Source organism: Pelodiscus sinensis, chromosome 17 (genome assembly GCF_049634645.1).
Source record: "Pelodiscus sinensis isolate JC-2024 chromosome 17, ASM4963464v1, whole genome shotgun sequence".
NCBI classification, from domain to species: domain Eukaryota; kingdom Metazoa; phylum Chordata; order Testudines; family Trionychidae; genus Pelodiscus; species Pelodiscus sinensis.
This window is the reverse complement of record NC_134727.1, coordinates 1,054,224-1,076,238: the sequence shown is the minus strand read 5'-3', so window position 1 is coordinate 1,076,238 and position 22,015 is coordinate 1,054,224. Positions and strand designations below refer to the sequence as shown.

General features: G+C 49.2%; 1 protein-coding gene across 1 annotated transcript in view; it reads right to left on the bottom strand.

Moving 5' to 3' along the window:
• Nucleotides 1–5,422: 5,422 nt before the first annotated feature.
• Nucleotides 5,423–22,015, bottom strand: part of HDAC3 (histone deacetylase 3) — a 30,624-nt gene continuing 14,031 nt past the window's right edge. The window contains exons 3-15 of the mRNA XM_075900018.1: nucleotides 17,496–17,638; nucleotides 15,548–15,629; nucleotides 15,124–15,180; nucleotides 14,976–15,031; nucleotides 13,344–13,477; nucleotides 12,991–13,071; nucleotides 12,834–12,907; nucleotides 12,608–12,672; nucleotides 12,122–12,211; nucleotides 11,884–11,942; nucleotides 9,412–9,491; nucleotides 6,863–7,020; nucleotides 5,423–6,557 (exon numbers count right to left, since the gene is read on the bottom strand). Of these exons, the coding sequence (XP_075756133.1) occupies nucleotides 6,488–6,557; nucleotides 6,863–7,020; nucleotides 9,412–9,491; nucleotides 11,884–11,942; nucleotides 12,122–12,211; nucleotides 12,608–12,672; nucleotides 12,834–12,907; nucleotides 12,991–13,071; nucleotides 13,344–13,477; nucleotides 14,976–15,031; nucleotides 15,124–15,180; nucleotides 15,548–15,629; nucleotides 17,496–17,638 (1,149 nt within the window). The 3' untranslated portion in view covers nucleotides 5,423–6,487. The remainder of the gene's footprint in view (nucleotides 6,558–6,862; nucleotides 7,021–9,411; nucleotides 9,492–11,883; nucleotides 11,943–12,121; nucleotides 12,212–12,607; nucleotides 12,673–12,833; nucleotides 12,908–12,990; nucleotides 13,072–13,343; nucleotides 13,478–14,975; nucleotides 15,032–15,123; nucleotides 15,181–15,547; nucleotides 15,630–17,495; nucleotides 17,639–22,015) is intronic.

The window sequence follows — 22,015 nt, the reverse complement described above, 5'->3', positions numbered from 1 at the left end:
CAGTAAGAAACCTTGGAAAAAAGCACGGAAGCAGAGAGAAAATAGAAATGAACCCTAGGAAGGGAGGGAGAGATGGCACTCAGAACATAGCGTCCCAGGGAGAAGCAGTGCTACCCAGAGCCAGGAAATTGTCATTGTACAACACTAACCTCAGTCTACAAGCATTTCATCAGACCCATCCAAAGCCCAGCCCATGCACATCACTTTCCTGGAAAGCCTTGTCAGACAACTCTAAAAATAAAGATGTCATCACATTTGTGGAAAGCTTCCCTTCTGTGGACTGGCTATGTAATTTAGTCCACATGGATCTTTTCTGCCTGTCTTGCAAAGCACAAGGCATTTCCAGGGTGATAGTACCAACCATTTTTCTTGTAATGGGCTTCTAAGACAGCAGTGTCCCATATGCCTGCTTCAGCTTGGTAGGCCCCAGAACAAACAAGTCTGTGTGGAAAGAAAAGTCCCTCATTAATTTCATTCTGAAGTGTACATCTTCCTAGGAGCTTCCAGTTTTTACACAGCTCCCCTTCCCCACAGAAGAGAGCCAGGGATCACTGTGCTGTAACTTCAACATCTGCTCTGACTGGAGTTTGACAGATTTTAAAAAGTCTTCTGGTGAATTCCATTTGAGACCCATTGAAGCTTTTTGTATTCGTTTCTGTTTCGCTCTGGTATATGAGAGGATCCTCACTATGTCAAATAATTCCATGATTTTCTGCATCCTCCATTAAACAGATTGCTGCACTTGGCATCTCTCGTTCACACACAAGTAGTACTACAAAAATTTTGGTGCACCTATTGCACCAAAGCCAAGCTAACTACCAAGCATCTAAGTTATGCATATATTGCTAACATTAGTTTCATTGGAAGCCTCTAGGGATAGGGATATAGAGATCTCTCTCTCCCTCGCCACACCCACCACCCGATAGATTCAAAACGCTGTAAGATGTGAATGTAATTCTGACCAAGCCTCTGGAAGCTCCTTTTGAGTTTAAGCTTATGCTCTCTCCGTGATATTTCCCTGAAGGGTACATTGCTAATGGCTGTTACCTCTAGGATACACAATGTCCTTCTAGCTTCTCCTCGCAGACTTTTTTCAAGTGAGAGAAGGTGGCTTTGCAGGCTTCTCCCCAGTATATGCACCCAGGAAGGATATAGAATTTTACCTCTTAAGTCTGCTCAGTTCCCGGGCTTCTTTCTAACTAGGTGGGACACTTGCTCTTCACAACGATGCTAAGTGGGAGAGGTAGGATGTTAAAAACGCACTTAATCTAAATCCTGTAGGCGCCTCTAAAAATCCTAGGCTCGGTTGCTGTAGAGAAGCCATGGCATTTGCAAGTCACACCACTGACAGGCTAGGGAGCACAGAGATCAGGTGATTTGTCTGAGAGCAAGTTGTATATTCAGCTCTTATGAGCCAACTGTCATCTCAGTGCCAGGCGGACTCGGAGGAAAGGCAGCCGCACGGGCATAAGTAACGTCCGTTCCTAAGCCTGTTACGCTGCTACTCGAGCTTGCCTTTCGACTTTTCTGAAATGTTCTTCTCTCAGGGCACGATAACACTCGTCACACCCGAGATCGACACTCAGCCTTCGATGTAGCAGGTTCCATTTAGACCCGTAAATCAAATGCTGAGGGCGGCAGCACCTGCGCTCCTCGCAATCGCAAGGAGGAAGGGAAGCTGACGGGAGTATTTGCTCCCATCAGCCTCCCGCCGTGTGGACGATACCAAGCTCGGCTTAAGGTAAGCCCACTCCAGCTACGTATTCTACACAGCTGGAGTTGCATACCTCAAACCGACCTTGTAGGTCCAGTGTAGAGCTGGCTGCAGTCTGGAAGCTGGATCAGATCTCTCTGTGGGCGTGCAGTACTTCCACCTCTAATTAGCACTTCTCAGGCTGCCTCCCAAATTTTGTGACTGCTCACTGGTTTCCTAAAGTGGGATTTGCACAGGAAGTGTTGTGGGAGAAGAGAAGGTGACAGGTGTTTCACTGAATGTATTACCGCCTCAGTTCTAAACCGATTCCTGCTAACCGTCCCTTTCCAGAAACAGACCCTCCGAGGAACTGAGAAACGACTTGGGGCAAGGTTTCATACGTGCTCTTAGCTCCAGAATGGTGTGAGGCTAAGTGATGTACACCCACTAATCTCTCTCGCCATTCTGATGGGCTTCCCTGGCTCACTGCAGAGGCAATGCATCCAGAGAATCCCATACTGGTAAGGAACCCTTCCTTTTTGTGTACATTGCTTCACATCTGATGCATTAGAAGCACTTTTAAAAAAAACCATTAACCCCCCCCCCAAAAAAACCCACCTAATTTCAATCCTTTTTGTTGGATTTCACTGCTGAACTGAAAACACAAAATACATTCAGCAAACAGGTCAGAACCACCTTCTCTTTACTAACCCAGGGACTGCTGCTTTGCCTGTCCTCGATTTCACAGACGTTATCCATGCCATGACCTCACTAGATAGGCTCATCAAACCCAGGCTTCCCTTACAAAAGGAAGCCCAGCTCCCATGGATTGCAGTATGCTTCCGCTGGCTGGAGAGAGAGCTCGCCTGTGTGCATGGAACACTGGTGAAGCAGCAAGAGTGTTTCTACAGCTACTTTCACTGGACAGGTCTGAGCGTGCAGCACTTGAAACGTCTACAGGGATCAGAACCGGTCCCTACTTCCAGTAGCTACAGCAATCACTCAGAGAAATACTGCCACGTGTGCCAATCCCGGGCCATTCTCACTCATTCACTATTGCCACTCAGCACTGCTGAGATCTCAGAACTCCTGCAAGAGGAGAGCTCCTGGCTCCAACTCAGCCCTAACAAGACCAAAGTGATGCTGACTGAAAAGGCAAAACACTTGGAAGACCTAGCCAGGACAAGGTCTCCTTTGCCACCGAAGGCACACTGGCTCCATTCTTAAAAACGTGGTTGGATGCCTCAGGCGCTGTTTGACTCATCCCTGAGTTCTCAATAACTAAATACTCCCCCTGCCCCCTCCAGCTTGCTAAGAAACATGATCCCTTCCTCCTGGGAAAGGCCTGGCCACAAAGATCCCTTCATTTGCACTGCACCCAATTCCAGGGATTCACTGCATCCCACTGCCTTCTCCATGGCTCAGGCTGCTAGAAACACACCAAGTCCGCACTCTAGTCATCACCGTCTACCTGGCCACATCCAGTGCCGGTTTAAGGCTCCGGACCAAACCCTCAAAGCAATAATGGATCGGGTCCAAGGTACACTGGAGACCACGCTTTAATCTACGATCCACCGTGACTGCATGCTGCTCTGGGCAAGGCAGATCAAAAAGGCCAGAATGAAGTGAGAGGCCAGGGGACAACACGCTGGGAAGCCGAAGGGATATGGTTTGGGAACAAACTGGCAGAGGAGAGAAGATGATAAAAGCCAGGATTCATCTAAAGGAGGCATTGCAAAAAATTGGAAGTTTTCTTCCCACCATAACCAGAATATTTGGATCGTCAGCCACCACACCCCACCGCCCTTAAAATTATCCCACTGCCTTTACACAGAACTTCCAACACCAAACAAGGGGACAAGATTTCCCCTTAGGAATTTTGCTATGAATTTACTCTACATGGAAGGAGCCCACATGTAAAAGACAGTAGCACAAAACCTTAAGAGAGATAAGACAGAGATTCAAATGCATTTCCTCCGTCTCCCTACAATATATTCAGCTTTCTGGTATACAAACTATTGTTTGTCCTAAAGCATTTGCCATAATAGTTGTATCAGCCTTCATTTCCTTTCAGTTGTTACCAGGCCTGAGCCTGACCCCGTTTTCAGACCAGAGCACTACATCGCTTACTTAGCCCCGTTTCCTGGGATGGCCCGTTAGTAATGCATGCCTTTCCTCATTAGCAAACGGGGGCTTACTGCAGGGTTGCTGATCTATGACAGGTGAGACACAGCCCAAGGACACGCTTCAATAGGACATGTGTCCTGTCCAATGAGAGAACCAGGCACTGTCTTCCAAACCAAGGCGTCCGTCCAAAGCCCGCCCATGGCGATGCAGTTTGGGTTCTGGAGGTGTGAGGCTGCCTAAAGCAGCCCAGTGCGGGTCTGGCCAGCAAACCCCAGGCTATGATTCTGCATGGAGAATGAAGAAAGGGGCGGGATACAGGGAAGTGAATTAGCCCCACCCCTCACGGTATTCCCAGGACAGTAACAATGGAACAGGAGGGTGCCAGCTGCAGAATTTTATGCGGCACGAGGGCTAAATTCTCAAATCTAGGCGGGGGTTAATTTTGACTGGCACGTGGCTGTCGCTTCCCAAGGGACGTTAATTGCGAGGGTAATCGGCAGGTCCCACTGTAGTAAATGGGCAGACGGAACGAATTCCACCACTGCCTACAGCACCGAGGAACCATCAGGATCTCACCAGGGAGGCATTACACCCCTCGGATAGGGCCGAAGGTGGACTCCGAACACTCTGACACACGGTCTGACTCGGCCAGAGGGAAGAGCACCCGATTAGCTGGACTAACCCTTTGATCCTGGGAGGTGAGCTAGGACAGCAGAATGGGATCCGCAGTCAAAACTCCTGGGTCCTGACATCGATTCAGCATGTGATTTCTGTAAGGCGCGTCTATTAACTCAGCTAGGAGAAGGGGATAGTACCTACAATTGTAAAGCACTGGGGTTCTCAGCTGATAACTGCTGCCTCAGATGCACCAAATGGTCAGAGCTAGTATGTGCCTATGCAATGGGGGGGGGGGGGGGGGGGGAGAGGGGTTAAAAAACAGAACTCCAGGCAGAGGTTTCTCGGGGTGTGCTGATCTGACACCGTGTCACGCCCACTGTGCACAGCTATGGCTTAGTGGTAAGCACCAACTTCTACACCCCTCCCCATTATTCTGCATTAATGACGCCCAGGTTCCTTTTAGCATGGTCACTCCTATCAGGTCAAGCTGGTGGTTGCCCCAGGGCCGCACAGCTCAGGCTCTGCATCGCTGCTGGACATTCCTCACCCGCACTGGCAAAGGGCGGAAAGGGGACCTCCTCCAGGAAGCTCAGGGAGCAGAGACCGCTCCTCAGACACCAGGAGAAACAGCTAATGGCTCTGCTCAGCGAGAGCTTATCTGGTGACTAAAAGCGGAGCCTTGGCAGCTCAGCAGTGTGACTCAGAACACACTGAACGGGACCCGGTTACCTGGGTCAGTCGGGGAGGACAGCGAGAGAGCCAGTACCGGTTAACTCAGTCTGCGGCGCTAGGGTTACAGAGGTACGGGTGGGCCACAGCAGGGAGCAGAGACTCCAGGCGGCTTGTAGCGAGAAATGACCACTGGGAGCAAACTTCCTCTCCAAAGATGCCCTTAGGAGCAAAGCTCCGTCGCTCCCATTCACTTGCACACAGCACCACCAGAAGCAAACCACGCACGAGCATTTCAACAGACAACAAGGCCCATAAGAAAAATACCATCTTGGTTTATTGTTTAAAAAGTCGGTAAAACCAACAGAAACGTAGGGAGAGCAGGCGGCTGCTGCCTGTTCCTTCTCCCCAGCTAGGACAAAAGTCTCCAAGCACAGACAGTGGGAGCCCCCAGACTCACACTGAGCATCCAGCATGCCGGTGGCATCGCGGTCTCTACACTCCAGCAGAGGGAGAGAAGCCCACCCTTTCGGTGTCAGGACCCACTGCCCTCCCCGCAGGACAGAACCGATCCCTCTGGGAAAGGCCTGCCACTCAGGGTCTGCGACCCAGCCGCATTCTCAGTGTGGAAAATGGCCCGGGGAGGGGGCGGGGAAGGAGCCAGGAGGTACAGCAGAAGCGGGAATGCACCACACCAGCATGGCACAGCCCCTGCACCATCTGGCCCAAAGGAATTGGATCCTCAAGGAACGATCTAGATGGGGAGCTTGGGCCAAAGCCCAACATGGCAAATAGCTGCGGCTTTTGTTGGCAGACAGACCAAAGCTATTCCAGAGGGAGGGAAAGGCTGCACTCCGAATACATTCGCCCCTCCCCGCCCGTGGCTGTCCTGGGTTTCCCCAGCACAGGGACGGGGGATAGCTGGAAGGGCTGGCAGGAAGTGAGGGCGCTGCCAGGACTCAGGGAGGACGACACCCGGAGTGTAAGGAGCAGACAGGTTCTAGGCACTGCAGCACTGACCCCCTCCCTCTGCCTGGAGTCTGAGCTGTGCTGGGAGGAGCCGGGGAAGCCGCTGCAGACTGGCTCTGAAATTGGTTGGATGGCAGCAGCACAGAGACCATGGTGTGGATCCAAGCGTCACGTGAATTCCCACTGGCCCCAGCGGTGACAGTCCGAGCCCTGAGGACCAGGTTTCCCTGCACGCTGCCTCTGTAGGCAGCCAGCCCAGTGCAGCAGCACTGCTCCTGCGGCCACATGCGCCAGACATGAAGGGGAGGGCCAAGAGGAGACTTTTACTGGCTCACGTGCATCCCAGTCGTTTCCACCACGCACCAAGGTCTCAACAGGGACCTCCCAGCTCAGAGACCCACAACTCGGCCCTCAGATCTCGACGTCACTTTCCTTATCGTTGTCGTGCTCACCGTCGTAGAACTCATTCGAAGCCTCAGGCCTGAAAGACAGACGAGTGCGTCAGGGCAGGCAGCAGCCTCCTCCTGCGTTTTCAGAAGAGAGGAGCTGGCCGCAATGCAGGGACGAGAACACGCTGCTAGCTGAAGGGAGGCAGGGACTCATCTCCTGGCCTGGGGGACATGGGATGTGTCCCTGAGGCACAACACGTGCTAGCAGAGGAACTAGGGAATCAGAAGGGAGGCAGTATCTACTCTGGGCCTCGGACAGTCCCCACCAAATCTCCTCACTGGAATGGGAAGGGCCTTTCCCTGCATGGCAAGACAAGGAGAAGGGGAGGCCCAGTACCTGCTGTAGTTCTCCTCAGAGCCTCTCTCCTCTGGGTCAGGTTCGTCTGCACGGTCATAGCTGAGCAAGTCAGAAGGAACATCGTGGATTTGGACACTGGGGGCATGATTCAGCATTTTCAGATTCTCAAATATTGTCTGTCTGATTTGATCCAGGTACTGGTTAGGAAAAGACGACGTGATCAGGACCACAACTGCTGGCATTAACACCTGCCTGCAGCAGGCATGCCCTAAGGCTGGGGTGGGCAAGATACGGCCAAGCCTTTTAATGCAGCCTGCCCCGCCAGGACACTCGGGCACGGAGCAACTGCACACCACTCAAAGCGGCTGGCTGCTCTGCGTGCCTCTTTGCACTGTGTGGAGGGGGACAGCTTCCCGTGTTGCCCACGCCCCCAGCACAATCTCTCAACTCCTACTGGATAGAAACTGGTCAATGGGAGCCGAGAGATTGTGCTGGGGGAGGGACAGCACATGACACCCTCCCCCCAGCGGGCGGCGCAGAGAGCCTCACAGAGCAGCCTGAGGTTTGAGCTTGAGGCAGGCAAGGAGCCTGCCTCGGGATCCTGCTGGGCTGCTGTCCAGGAGCTGCCTAAACACCCCTGCATCTGGCACTCCACCCCAACTCCCTGCCTCAGGTCACCACTGAAACCCTTTACCTCCCCCTTGCCCCAGGCCACAAGTTCCTACATCACCCAAACTTCCTCTCACCCCCCCCCATCCTCCCTTGCACCCCAGACCTCTACCCTGAGCTGCCTCCTGCAGCCAACCTCTGTCCCAGATGCCACACCCCCTCCATAGGATAGTGCAGCCTTTGACCACTTACCAACACCTTGGGAGTCCCTTCCGCCCCCATCACTATTACCGCTCATCCCTGCCCTAGGGCCATGCAAATGCCATCAATGCAAGTGACTTTCAAGTGCAGCACAGCAACAGCACCAACACCGGCACTGAGGGCAGCCAGCTCTTACACCGCGGTGGCTGTGGAGCTGTAGTTCTTCAGCATCGCCGCTGCCCAGGCCTGCCGTAGGCCAGGGGTACGTGGCTCCCTGAGGTCTGCCAGGGGTGCAGCAACTCATCTAAGATTTGCCTAGTTTTACAAGAGGCTGCATGAGGAGCACTAGCAAAGTCAGTACAAACTAAGACTTCATACAGTGACTGGTTTACACTGCTCTATAAATACGGTACTTGCAGGTCAGCGTACAGTACACGCCAGCTGATTATTTTATAACAATACTAGCAGATTCCCTGGCATTGTTCAGGACTGCAACGCAATTAAGGTGCTTTTTCTTTAGGAAAATAAAAGGAAAATGTACCTGCTTTATTTAATAACTGTAGTTTTCAAAAATAGAGTGATTTTTATTACGTTAATTTTTTTGAAGTTCCTAAAATTGCTAGTTTTTCTGGGGGTTTTTTTTTAGTATTTTTTTTTTTAAATGGGAATTCCATCAAGTGGGTTTTTGATTTGTCCCTATAAATTCTTATAATTCACCACGTTTTAACAAAAAAAGGCTAGAGTCAATTTGGTTTTCAGTAACATTTTCTTCTTGTTTTCAAGCCTTAAGCACTGATTTAGCTGTGCCAAAACAGGGCACTACTCCGCATTTCTCCATTTTATCTCTTTTCTGTAAGGTTTAACGAGAAGCAATCCTATTCCAGGTTCATCCTATTTTTCTGGCTCATCTCGGATCAGCCTCTTTCAGCATTTGCTCAGTTACGTCAAGTCTGAGGACTGAATTTGCTTTGGTGATTCTGTCTCTTCTATTTGGTTTTATGAGAAGCAATTCCCACCACATTCCATTTTCCTGGCACAACCAAACCCTTATGGCGCTTTAAGCTGTTCTAAGAGGAAGCTGTCTACTGAACTTGGCGATCCCAACTCTTACCACTTAGGAGGAATTCTTGATCGAACAGACAAACTCTCGCAAATATACAGCATATGGTAAAAATGGGAAAGTCAGCAATTTGTCAGTAAGAGCGTGCTGCGACACTTGTGCATTTGTCTGATTGAGAGTCCTGTATTAAGCAAGCAGCTTAAGCGAAGTGAAATCTGGGGCATGCAAGACAAATCAGACTTTTGAAAGGGGAACAGTTTGGGTAGGCTGAGAACACGGTGTTGGTTATCCACCCCCCAGGAGGCAGTAGCTATGTCAGTGCTAGTCTACGCTGGCAGTTAGGTCAGTATAACTCCACTGCTGAATGACAGCTATACCGCCATATGTTGCTAGTGCAGACCAAGCCCAAGAGACAGGGCGGGGACTTCAGAAGTGGAAAGGAAGTTGTAGGAGGGCCGTCAAGATTCTCAAAAGGATCTTTAGAAAGCTCCTTCATTTCAAAGAAGCCATGAGGCTTCCCAGAAGAAAGCATATTGTCCAGCACTGGGACAAGCAGGGAAACCTCTTTTTGCCCTGCCCTGGCAAGTCTTCTCTGGGTGAGCTGCTGGACTCCACCTGGTCTAGCAGCAAGCACAGACCTTTTCTTCTCAGACTGCATCTCATTGCTATGTTGGGCGATGTCGAGTAGCAGGTCCAAGACCAGGCCAGAGCCACTCACCTGTCTGGAATTCTGGTTCTCAATCCTTGTACTGACATCTGGGTGGAGGGTGAAGTCCGGAGCAAAGTACTCAAAATATTCTGCAAAGGAGCCAGGAAAGAGTTAATGAACAGAGCGAAGGGGAATTTGGGACTAGGTTTTCTGAAACTCTATTCTGCGGAGATGGGAACAGCTTGACCCTATATCATGCTAGTGGTCACCATACCATCAAGAGCACAGTAAGAGCCAACTCCATCAGGAGGGGTACGCTGCCAGGAGAAAAGAGAAAGAAACAGGAACACCGTTCATTGTGGAAGGAATTTAGAACACGTGATATTGTAATGCAGGTCTCTCTCTCCAGGGAGGCCAGCCACAATGGGGGATGTGTACTGTAAGAAGCAAAAAAGAAGGTCTAGGACACACGGGCTAGGATCAGAAGATTCGACTGCTTCAGCCCCACTCTGGCTAACATCCATTAACATGGAATGTGGAATCCAGCTACAGTTCCTGAAGCATTAGAACAGCGAGGCACATTAGCTAAACTTACAGACAGAGAGTGAGGAAACTCAGATTCATTCATTCTAAAGCCAACAGGAATCACTGTGATCAACTAGCCTGAGCAGCTGTACAATACAAAGACTTTCCTAATATAGGGTCTAAAGCAGATCTTTTAGAAAGCCATTTAATCTTCAAAATCAAAACTGCCAGAGAAGGAAAATCAACCACAAACCTGGCACATTCTTCTAATAGTCAATTACTGCCACTGCTACAAATTCAGAACATTTCCGATATGAATCTCATTTCAACTTCCAGCCGCTGGATCGTGTTCTAGCTTTCCCTGCTAGGCTGAAAAGCCCATTTTCAAATATCTGAATGCACCATGCAGGGATTTATACACGGTCATTCTTTAACTTTCCTCCTGTTAAGAGAGACTGAGCTCTTTAAATCTATCAATATGAAGCAGGGTTTCTAATCCTTTTAGTCATTCCTGTGGCTCTTCTCTGAATACGCTCCTATTTATCAGCCTCCTTTTCTTGAACTGTGAACACTAGAACTGGATGCCATGTGCCAGCAGCCGTTCTACCAGTGCCAAACACAGAGGTGAAGTCATTTCTCTACACTTACTCAAGATGATCCTGTTTAGGCATCCAAGAATCACAATCGTTCTTTGGCCACAGCATCACACTGGGAGCTTGTGTTCAGTTGATAATCCAACCCCACCCCAAATCTTTTCCAGAGGGCCCCCCATCCTGAAAGCACGGCCAACATTCTTTGTTCCTAGATGTACCCTTTTAGTCACATGCAAATGTGTACTGCCTACTAGCATCCAGCTTTCCACACAATCCAGTGCTCTGGTAGTGACCTCGTCCTTCTCATTATTTATCACTCCCCCAATCTGTGTGCATCATCTGCAAACCTTGTCACTGATGATTTTGATTTGCTTCCAAGCCATTGATAAAAATATTAAATAGCAGAGGGAAAAAGCCAGATTCCTGCAAGACCAACTGGAAACATTCATTCAACGAGGATTCCTATTCATAATTACATTTAGAGACTGTTGGCCAGCTTTTATTCCACTTAACGTATCCTAGGCTGATTTCATAGCTTTCTAATCCAATGATACACAGAAGGAGGCTCACGAGCTGCAAGTGTCTCTTTAATGCAGCTTCATGCAGCACATAATATTAAAGTACCGATTTAATTATTAACCAGTCAGGATGCTTTTCCTGTTCATCAGCTGTACTTGCTAAAACATGTCATCAGTCATTTAGATGTGAGAAATTCTCTCACACACTAAATATTTTCCATCATAGTGTCTAAATAGGATTATAGAACATTCTAATACATAAAAGAATGAATTCACATATTGTGACTCTTTTGGATAACACTGATTACTAACTGGGCTCCAGAACCAGAAGCCTGAGTACCACTGTTCTAATTAAAACGCTGTGCGTTTCTAAGACAAATGCCTTACAGATGTCAATCACGTCACTATTTACTCTTCTCAAACTTGTAAACTCATTAAAAAAAGAAACTGTCACTTTGTTAGTTATGGCTCTTCCCTAAACTAGGGATGTTAAGAAGCGGATAATTTGCTAATCGTGTAGTCAATAGAATTGTTATCAACTACAAGATCAGCTGAAAAGGGAAGTTAAAGCATGAGCTAGGTTTGGGAGCTACCCCCTTGCAGCTCTGCAGTTTAAATGCAGTAAGAGCCAGGGGGCCTGCCCGCCCAGCTCCTACTACATTTTAAATGCAGAGCTGCAGCGGGTGTAGGTGCCCCACCACAGCTCTGCATTTAAATGTGTGTAGTCGACCACTTTATTACATCCCTACCATAAACTTCTGTGGACTGGCATTCATTCATACTTTCCTTTAATTCTCTATTAAAATAGTCCCATATCTCGCTGGACAGGCCTATACTTACCCTGGTTATCCTGCTTACCCATTTGAAATAGGTGACAACACCTATTTAACAAGACGCTGACTCACCACTGTATGGCAGTTCCTCACTAATTGCTTCATCCACAAGCAGCGATGTTTCATAGGTCCTAGAAACACAGAATATTCTACTCAGCCCAGCAGAGAGACACTCCCCCCGTGACACAGTCTGCCTGATACGCCACGCCAGTTCCAGCTGGGTAAAGGCCCTCAGGAGCAAAAGCACCGATAGTCCTCACACCATCTCCGACAAATAGGACGTTCTCCAGCAAGCATGTGAAGCACTCACCAGCAGCGTGCCACGTTACGAACGGTATAGCCACCTCCTCCCAGCACCAGCAAGGGGATGTTGAAGCTCTTTACATACTCCACACACTCCCTGAAAACCCAAACAAAGGGGAACTTGTGACTCAGCAGCCAATCAATGCAGCACCATGCTCAGCCTATAAACACACCTAACTTTGAGACAGTGCGTTCAGGGCTCTCAACAGTGAAACCCACACCCTGAGGGGAGCGGGTCGCCTGGCTTGAGAGATATCGAGCTCTGCAGTCATGCGTCCTGGCAAAGCACTGCTAGGAGAAGTGTTGTGAGGTCCCAAATCTAGTCTGGGAACCTGTTTCCGTAGAATCTTGTACCTTATTTGCTCTGCCTGCTGGGCCCGCAGGGAACTAGATTGCGCCTGCTGCGCTCCAGCCTTGCTCTCAAAGACCCATTCTTTCACCGACTGCAGTGACGGTCCTTGAAATGCGCCAGCCACACCCCTGATGAACTTACCCATGTCCTCTTATACTGAGGTTAAAGCAACCCAGACGGTCACAACCCAGAGAGTCAGCACCACACTAGGGAAGAGAAAGCAGCATTACTCTCCTGGTGCACCTCTGAGCAAGTCATCGGTACCCCCTACCACAGCCCCAAGCAGCACCCCACCCCCATTCCTCCAGATGCACATACTGGAGAGGCGTTTCTCCTGCAACACATGCACACAGACCCGGCCTCCTACCTGCAGCACTATGCATGTGGGCTGGTAGTAATCCACCACCTGGTTAATGACTGGCTGGAAGAGGTGTTTATAACCTGGGGAAGAGAAAAGCAGACAGTCATCGTGGCTCAAGAAGGCAAACAGGAACATCGGGGAGACGGGGGAGCATTCTGCTTACTTTGGTCATCAATGCCATCCCGCAAAGGCACATTTAGGCAGTAATAGCGGCCGCTCTCTGCCCCGACCTCGTACATGTCACCTGGCAGAGGCAAGGAGGCAAAGTCACAGGACACAAGGATCAGCTCTGAAACACCGCAGGTGTGGGCAGTGCAGACAAGAGGAAACCATCATGACACGGAGATCTTTTCCTCTTCCCTGCAAACTACCACCAGACCATAGTCCTTCCCACGGCCACCCCAGAACACCTGCCTTCCATCTTCTCTCTCTGACCCCAGAGCCACATGCCACCACGTAACTGCAGCAACTGGGCCCTGAAATCTGCACTTTACGAGGGCAGCGGAGGTTCAGTACCTGTGCCAGGAAAGAAGTAGTTCCCATATTTGTGAAAAGATACAGTCATGACACGGTCTGTCAAGTAAAAGGCTTCCTGAACCCCATCTCCGTGATGAATGTCAATGTCAATGTAGAGAACACGTGGGTGATACCTGCCAGAAACAGGAGACAAAAGTGCTTCACACCACTGGTGCCATCCCAGCTACGGCAGCCACTTTGCTATGGCCCCCCAAAACAAGCCTGCCACGTGCCAGAGGTCAGCCAGCTCAGCAAGCCTCTGGTCCCTCGTACGGAGCCTGGCGAATAGCTCAGTGCAGAGCATCTTCCAAACAAGGAGTGCCCGAAAATACGCGTCTGACACACGGCGAGAGAATCCAGAGGTATGGAGAAGGAAGGACAGGCTGTCAGAGCAGACTAGAGGCAGGCACGAAAGCACGTGAAAGAGGCAGAGGGCTCATTCAGATGGCCAAGGCCACAGAGAAGGTTCTTGCACTGGCTGCGGCTCGAGTACTCAAAGGGTCAGGGAGGAGGCCCCTATTGAACAAGCGACGTGAGGCTGAGGAGCGCAAGGCCACGAACACACTGGCTTGGTCGCCAGCCGTTTAGAATCTTTGCCCTGAACAACTTCATCTTGAAAATCTAGAGCCAGTTTCCAATGCCCCAAACGAAGGGGGAGCCGGTGTAGTAACTGGAGGGTGGAAGCAGTTGTTCTTCCCTGTATGTGTCACAGCGCAGGTACCATTGGTCCCCAGTGCTGGAGTCTAGAAAGCCGGGACTTAGGGTCATCAGAGGAGGAAGCGCAATCACCCAGTGGAGCCCACCCAGGGTGGGCAGAAGGACATGGCGCCCAGGGCAGGCTTGCAGAGACAGGAATGTGGAACAAGGAAAGCTGAATCAAGGCCAAAGCCAAAGTTACTGAGAATGGAGACCCGAATGCTGGGCAGACAAAGGCTTGAGAAGTGTCTCCTGCCAAGCAGACCTTCAGAGGAATGCAGCAGAGATGAAACTTCACTGGGCAACAAGGTCAGCTAAGGAGAGGCCACTCCAAGTATGAAAGCAGATGTCCCAGTCCCACTGTAAGTGTGATAACTAACGTTGAGAGGGTGCCAACCCCTATCTGAATGAGGTGACTAGGAGCACAGCACCACTTGGAGCAGGCAGACCTTGAATCATCCAGAAAACACACACCTGCCTTTCAGTGACCCTGCACCCCATTGCTTAGCCGTTTGCACTCTTGGCCAAAGCAGAGGTAACCCCTACGCTGCCTCCAGCGATGCTTGCGCCCCTTCCCTGAACCAAGAGAGTTAAACACAGAACCAGAAAGAGTCGCGTGTAGCTCACGATTTCCCTTTCAAGGAGCAATCACAGGGTTTGCAACGCACACGGGAGGCGGGGACGTACTCTGGGGTCCTGCCACGGCAGGCTCTCTGCAGAGAAGCAAAGCTTCCCGCCGACCGCGGCTGCACCAGAAGAGCAGACACGTGAGGCACATGTGAAATGAAGGGAAGAGCCATCAATCAGCCCAGGGAACCCATGTGTGGTATGAGAAAGGCAGCCGTGGCCATGTACAGCCACACCACACAGGACATCTCGCTCAGCACCACTGCCAAGGCAGACCAGTAGCACAGCCGCACTCACACCAGTCCTTACTTGAGCAGCTCCAGAATGCCGATGACTATGTCATTGACGTAACAAAACCCCGAGGCCTGCAGTGCAAAGAAAACAAATCGAGAGTCAGAAGAGCAGCAACGAGCCCCCCTCGCAGGGAGACTCCCAATACTCAGACTTGTGTCATCACCTCAAACTTCTTGGCATGATGCAGGCCTCCGGCCCAGTTTATGGCAATGTCACAGATCTATGGGAAAAAAGATCAGATTAGCTCTAAGGTAAGAGCAAGGCAGCAACAACCCCAAGCCCAACCCTGCACGTCAGCATGGACATCAGCCCTGTCCCATGTTGTGGCTCACGTTGTTTTCATGCCTTTCTCCCCATCCACCCAGTCCTTTCGGATGCCCCACTGTCAGTCATCCAGTCAAGCTACTTACACTGTACTAGATCAGCCGGGGTGGGGGCAAGGGAATCCAAGAGGTTCCCCCACAAATGAATCGCTGACACCAAGTCGGAAGTGTCTGTGGTGTGCGTTATCCCAGGGACTCCATCCCCACAGCAGCCAGCCCACACGGCTATGTTCAAAGAGGACAAGACTATCAGCTCAAAGTTACCTTGTTGTTCAGCTGCGTTGCACCCTGCAGTGAGGCCCCAGTATAGCGAGAGCAAAATTCAAAGAGGCCTGGGAACACTGGACTGCAAAGAGAACATAACACTCAAACAGTAGAACCGCCTCGCTTCAGACACACACCTCCAGGACTGAAACCAGAACAAGACTCTGACCCCTGGACAGAGAAGATCAAAATGCAGGCACTGCTAGAGAAATGTTCACTCGGGGCCATGCGGACCCTGCTCACGACAAGCCACAGGCCAACAGGCAGCACTCCGCCACCCTTCGCGAACGCTACGGAACACTTGGTGAATTCACCAACTACCATAAGAAACTGTCAAGTTAGCTAGAATAAGGACGTGAGAGTTTAACTGACTGACCATTTAACCCTGAAGCTGATGCTCATCGGTTAGTGGTTTCGGTTAAACTCAGCTGGCTCCCGGGGAGGCAGCTTTGCTGCGACAGTGCAGCCACGGCCCCCCGGGAACCCAGCAGGGAAGAGCTGCCAGCTCAGCTCCTGTGAAGGGGATGGCAGCCATGCTCCCAGGGAGGCTTTGCTGCAAGCTCTGCAGTACAAAGCTAAGCTCCACAGCTACCGTATTAAACACCCCCTTTGAGCATGCCCAGTCCGGAACAATCCACCCTGTTCCTTACTCTCCAGATCTGGAGAGTGGGCAACACGCAGACTAAATCCTTCCCTCCGCCGTGCTGATGACAGATGGGACCAGGTCCTGGAGAGACACCCAAAGCGTCCTGTGCAAGGGGGAGGGTAGGATTTCACAACCCAGCAATGACACCCGGAGCATGGCTGCCCAGCGTGTCTCCTCACACACCATCTGCCTGTGGGCTGTAGTCTGTTAGTTTGAAGCTGTTCCCCAGGTGTTCCCCGGCTGCGAGCAGCACACTGTACCCAGGGATGCACAAAGCTCTTGCTCTGCGTCCCACGTCCATTGGTCAGTCCTGCTCTAGTCAGCAAGGCGCTGTAGCACAGGAGCGCAGTGGCCCGCAGCATGCACACACTAGCATGTACATGTCCGATACACACACCTCAGACCAGCAGCTCTCTGGGCTCTGCTTGTTAGCAGGCCCAAGAGCTTTACCTGACCACACTTTTCACAAAAATAGAAGTACAGTCAAATTAGCCCAATGAAAGGATTGGTGGAGGGAGAAAGCAAATTCCAGTGCCGCAGGAGTGCAGGCATGGGAGGCTTGTTACATGGCCATCAACGGACAGCAAGCTCACTCTAAAGCAGGTGGCAGCCTGACCTGTGCTACAGCACCTTCCGAGTCCTGCAAATAGCTGAAACTCCCAGCAGACTGAGTACCTAAGGCTTGTTCAGTTTGGAGAAAAGGAGCCTCTGGGAAGAAAGGGGTAGTAGCCTTTGCCCCCCACAGCTAAATCGCATCACTTCTCATCCTGTATTCCCACGGATCAGCATATCAAGGCTGTTCTGTTACCCTATTTATTGCTTGAGATCAAGTTTTTCAAAATTAACTAGTGGTTTGGGGTGCACAGTTTGATTTTCAGAGTTTATCTGCACTTTCTGAAACTCTGGACCTTTAAGTTGTGTGACATTTGGCAACCAAAAAGCTGAGGCAACCAAAATTATTAGCCACCGTTGAAAATCTCTGCCTGAGTTCTCAAGAGCTGGGAGCCTCACAAAATCAGAGTTACAGTCCCTACCTGAGAGCGCTTACAGTCTAACTTCAGACCTAGGAACTGAAGCTCAGAAAGATTAAAAAAAAAAAAAAAGAGGGGAAGATTTACAGCAAGAACAGTTACACAACAAGCGATTTGCAACATCTTGACGGCTCCATTAGACCGCAAGGCTTTAGTTAAAAATGTGGAATTAATAGCGCACTGGAATGGCCCCACGAGGCTGCGCACACACTACAGCAGTTAACCAATCCCCCTGTGCTTCCTAGTCGCCTGCCAGACACTAGACACTCACCAGTCATCACCCACATTGAAGGCATTGAGGCTCTTGGTGAATCCTTGCATGTTGTTGGGACTCACCCTCTGCAGGAAATCAATATACTCCTCCGAGTGGAAGCGACACATGTCATGCTGGGATGCCTGGTATGGCTTAAAAACCTGCAAGAGAAGGTCACACAAGAGTTATTTCGTGCTCAGAGTTGGGTTTACCTTAACTACCACAAATCGCACCATCAAATTAACTCCCAATAAACAAATATGCCAAATCACTGTCAATGCTGAACTGTGTGCTCAGCTTAACAAGGCTCATGCACATTTTAAATAAAAAGTGGTCAAGAAAGTAGGGACTGTTCAAGAGAGGATTTTGCCAATGATGCACTTTTTATATTAAAGCACAAATTAAGTTAACTATCAAAGATACTACATATGCACAATGAGAGAAAATTGAAGCTGCTCTGCGATTAATAAGAGCCTTGACTTTTGCCTCTCTATCAAATTAAAATGCTACATTTGCAAAATTAAGGAATGTTTGCTTTTTTAAAAAAATTGAAGAAAACATGGGCTTGTGTGCGTGAGGAAATGCACTCTCATAACTATACAGGTGCAATTCCCCTAGCTGGCATGGTTATTCCGGAACAAGAGTGTCCTCACAGGAAGCTCTCAGTATAGTTACAGTAGTATAATTATACTATTATTGTTATTCTGGTAACTTTTCCTGCACAAACTCACAGAACTGGAAAACAGAACTACTCATCTATTTAATACACAAAAACAAGCCTCCAGAATTAGGGAGACACACAAATGTACCCTGTATCAGAGGGGGAGCCGTGTTAGTCTGAATCTGCAAAAGCAGCGAGGAGTCCTGTGGCACCTTATAGACTAACTGAAGTGTAGGAGCACAAGCTTTCGTGGGCAAAGACCCACTTCGTCAGATGCATGTAGTGGAAATTTCCAGAGGCAGGTATAAATATGCAGGCCAGACTCAGGCTGGAGATGACGAGGGGGATCCAATCAGGGAGGATGAGGCCCACTTCTAGCAGCTGACCTGGAGGTGTGAATTCCAAGAGAGCAGAAGCTGCTTTTGTAGTTAGTGAGCCATTTACAGTCTTTGTTTAATCCAGAGTTGATTGTGTCAAACTTGCAGATGAACTGTAGCTCAGCAGTTTCTCTTTGAAGTCTGGTCCTGAAGTTTTTTTGCTGCAGGATGGCTACCTTTAGATCTGCAATTGTGTGTCCAGGAAGACTGGAGTGTTCCCCTACAGGTTTTTGTATGTTGCCATTCCTAATATCAGATTTGTGTCCATTGATTCTTTTACGTAGGGACTGTCCTGTTTGACCGATGTATATAGCAGTGGGGCATTGTTGGCACATGATGGCATATATTACGTTAGTAGATGTGCAGGAGAATGTACCAGTGACAGTATGGCTGATCTGGTTAGGTCCTGTGATGGTGTTGCTGGTGTATATATGTGGGCAGAGTTGGCACCGAGGTTTGTTGCAAGGATTGGTTCCTGAGTTCGAGTTATTATGGTGCGGTGTGTAGTTGCTGGTGAGAATATGCTTCAGGTTGGCGGGCTGTCTGTGGGCAAGGACCGGCCTACCTCCCAAGGCCTGTGAAAGCGAGGGATCATTGTTCAGGATGGATTGTAGATCACTAATGATGCGTTGGAGAGGTTTTAGCTGGGGACTGTAGGTGATGGCCAGTGGTGTTCTGTTGGTTTCTTTCTTGGGCTTGTCCCATAGCAGAAGGCTTCTGGGTACACGTCTGGCTCTGTCAATCTGTCTCCTCACTTCCTCGTGTGGGTATCGCAGTTTACAGAATGCTTGTTGAAGATCTTGTAGGTGTAGGTCTCTGTCAGAGGTTGGAGCATTTGCAGTTGTACCTCAGTGCTTGGCTGTAAACAATGGATCGTGTGGTGTGTCTGGGATGGAAGCTGGAGGCATGCAGGTAAGCATAGCGGTCGGTAGGCTTTCGATATAGGATGGTATTGATGTGACCGTCACTTATTTGCACCGTGGTGTCCAGGAAATGGACCTCCCGTGTAGACTGGTCCATGCTGAGGTTGATGGTGGGGTGGAAGCTGTTGAAATCATGGTGAAATTCTTCCAGAGTCTCCTTCCCATGGGTCCAGATGATGAAGATGTCATCGATGTAGCGTAGGTAGAGAAGAGGCGTAAGTGGATGAGAGCTGAGGAAGCGTTGTTCTAGGTCAGCCATAAAAATGTATCCTGTATTTCATAAGAGTTTGAACTGAAGCTATCAGTAGTATCAGGACAAAAAGTTAGCTGAAGCACATGGTGAGCTTGTGGAAACATGCAACTCCTCTCCTCCTGGGTGAATTCTGCACTAATATGTGTGCACATATTTAATGAGCTCTCCGGATTTCTAAATTTTCACATAGAAAAAGGCTTCAAGTGTTGCTGCAGTTCTTCCTTTGGTCCACCAGAGGGCACTGTGGGCCAGGAACAGCAACATGAGTAGGTCATGCCTAGATACGACAGTAAATGCTGGTGATCCTCTGCCTCCAAAAATATTCAGACAGCAGGCAGTAAATCCACAAACTGATCTAACACTTTGCCTTGACTCAGCCATCTAACTTCTGCAAGCATTGCCAAGTCACCAGACTGTTTCATACTCAGCTAAAGCTCCAAACGGTCTGGCTGTGTCTAGACTGGCAAGTTTTTCTGCAAAAGCAGCTGCTTTTGTGGAAAAACTTGCCAGCTGTCTACACTGGCTGCTTGAATTTCCGCAAAAACACTGACAATCTCATGTAAGAAATCAGTGCTTCTTGCGGAAATACTGTGCTGCTCCCATTCGGGCAAAAGTCCTTTTGCGCAAAAGGGCCAGTGTAGACAACTCAGATTTGTTTTGCGCAAAAAAGCCCCGATAACGAAAATGGCGATCGGGGCTTTTTTGCGCAAAAGCGCGTCTAGATTGGCACGGATGCTTTTCTGCCGAAAGTGCTTTTGCGGAAAAGCGTCCTGCCAATCTAGACTTTTTTTCCGCAAATGCTTTTAACGGAAAACTTTTCCGTTAAAAGCATTTGCGGAAAATCATGCCAGTTTCAAGGCATTTGCAACAATGACGCTGATGATTTTTGTGACACTATCCATTATGCTCTTTAGAAATCCTCTCTTGTTTGCTGCACAACTGTTCTTGGTGCAGAATGCAATGGTATGAAAAGAAATCTGGAAACTGGATTTTTCTTCAGCAAATAAATTAGCCCCTTCTCTTTTCCAACCACGAAGGGAGTACCAAAGTAAGCTTCTTCAAAATCAATGCATTTTCCTGGTCCTTCAAAAAATGCCATCAGCACAGAATAAACATCCTCTCCCCTAGTTTGAGCCCTACATAAACCAAACCACACCATGGGCCGCAAACAAACAGGTCATGTGTAGAGTAGCTCTGGGGTAAACAGTGAGGTGGCAAAATTTGCAGATGATACAAAATTGCTCAAGATAGTTAAGTCCAAACCAGACTGTGAAGAGCTTCAAAAGGATCTCTCAAAAGTAGGCAACTGGGGAACAAAAAGGCAGACGAATTGTAATGTTGATAAATGTAAAGTAATGCATATTGAAAAACATCCCAAGCACGCATATAAAATGATGGGGACTAAATTAGTGATTACAACTCAAGACAGAGATCCTGGAATCATTGTGGCTATTTCTTTGAAACACCCACTCAATGTGCAGCGGCAGTCAAAAAAACAAACAAACAGAATATTGGGGCTCATTAAGCAAGAGACAGAGAAGAAGACAGAAAATATCTCATTGCCCCTACATAAATCATGGTACACCCACATCATGAACGTCGGCTCCTGCCTCCCCTACCATCTCTGATACAGAGGCAGGAGAAGGGGTGTGCATGTAACAGAGAGTTAATGGATGAGGCCAAACTAATAAATTAACCATGTACTTGGCTACACATTAACATTCCTAGTCACCAAATAAAATTAACAGGTAGCAGGATTAAAACAAAAGAAAATATTTCTTCACACAATACACAGTCAACCTGTGGGACTCCTTGACAAAGGATGTTGTAAAGGCCAAGACTATAACAGGGTTGAAAAAAGAGCTAGATAAATTCGTGGAGCTTAGATCCATCAATGGCTATTAGCCAGGATGGGTAAGAACGGTGTCCCTAGCCTCTGTCAGATGCTGAGGATGGGCACCAGGGAAGAGATCACTTGATTACCAATTCTGCTCCTTTTCTCTGGGGCACCTAGCATTAGACACTGTAGCAAGACAGGATGCTGAGTTAGATGGGCCTTTGGACTGATGCAGTATGGTTATGATGTTGGAATGCTCAATACAGACTTGTAAGCAAAGCCCAGCTCAATTCACCAAAGATTCTGTCCACAGTCTGCATACTCTTGCCCAATGCTCCAGCAGCCAAGCATATCTTCCCCTGCAACTGCTGCTTTCAGCTTCAGGAGCTGAACACAGGGGGGCTCTCTTTCCTGTGCTCAGAAGGGGGGTTGTGGAGTAGACTGGCTGGACAAGGAGGATGGAAGTTTAGGGGCTCCAAAGGGGAAA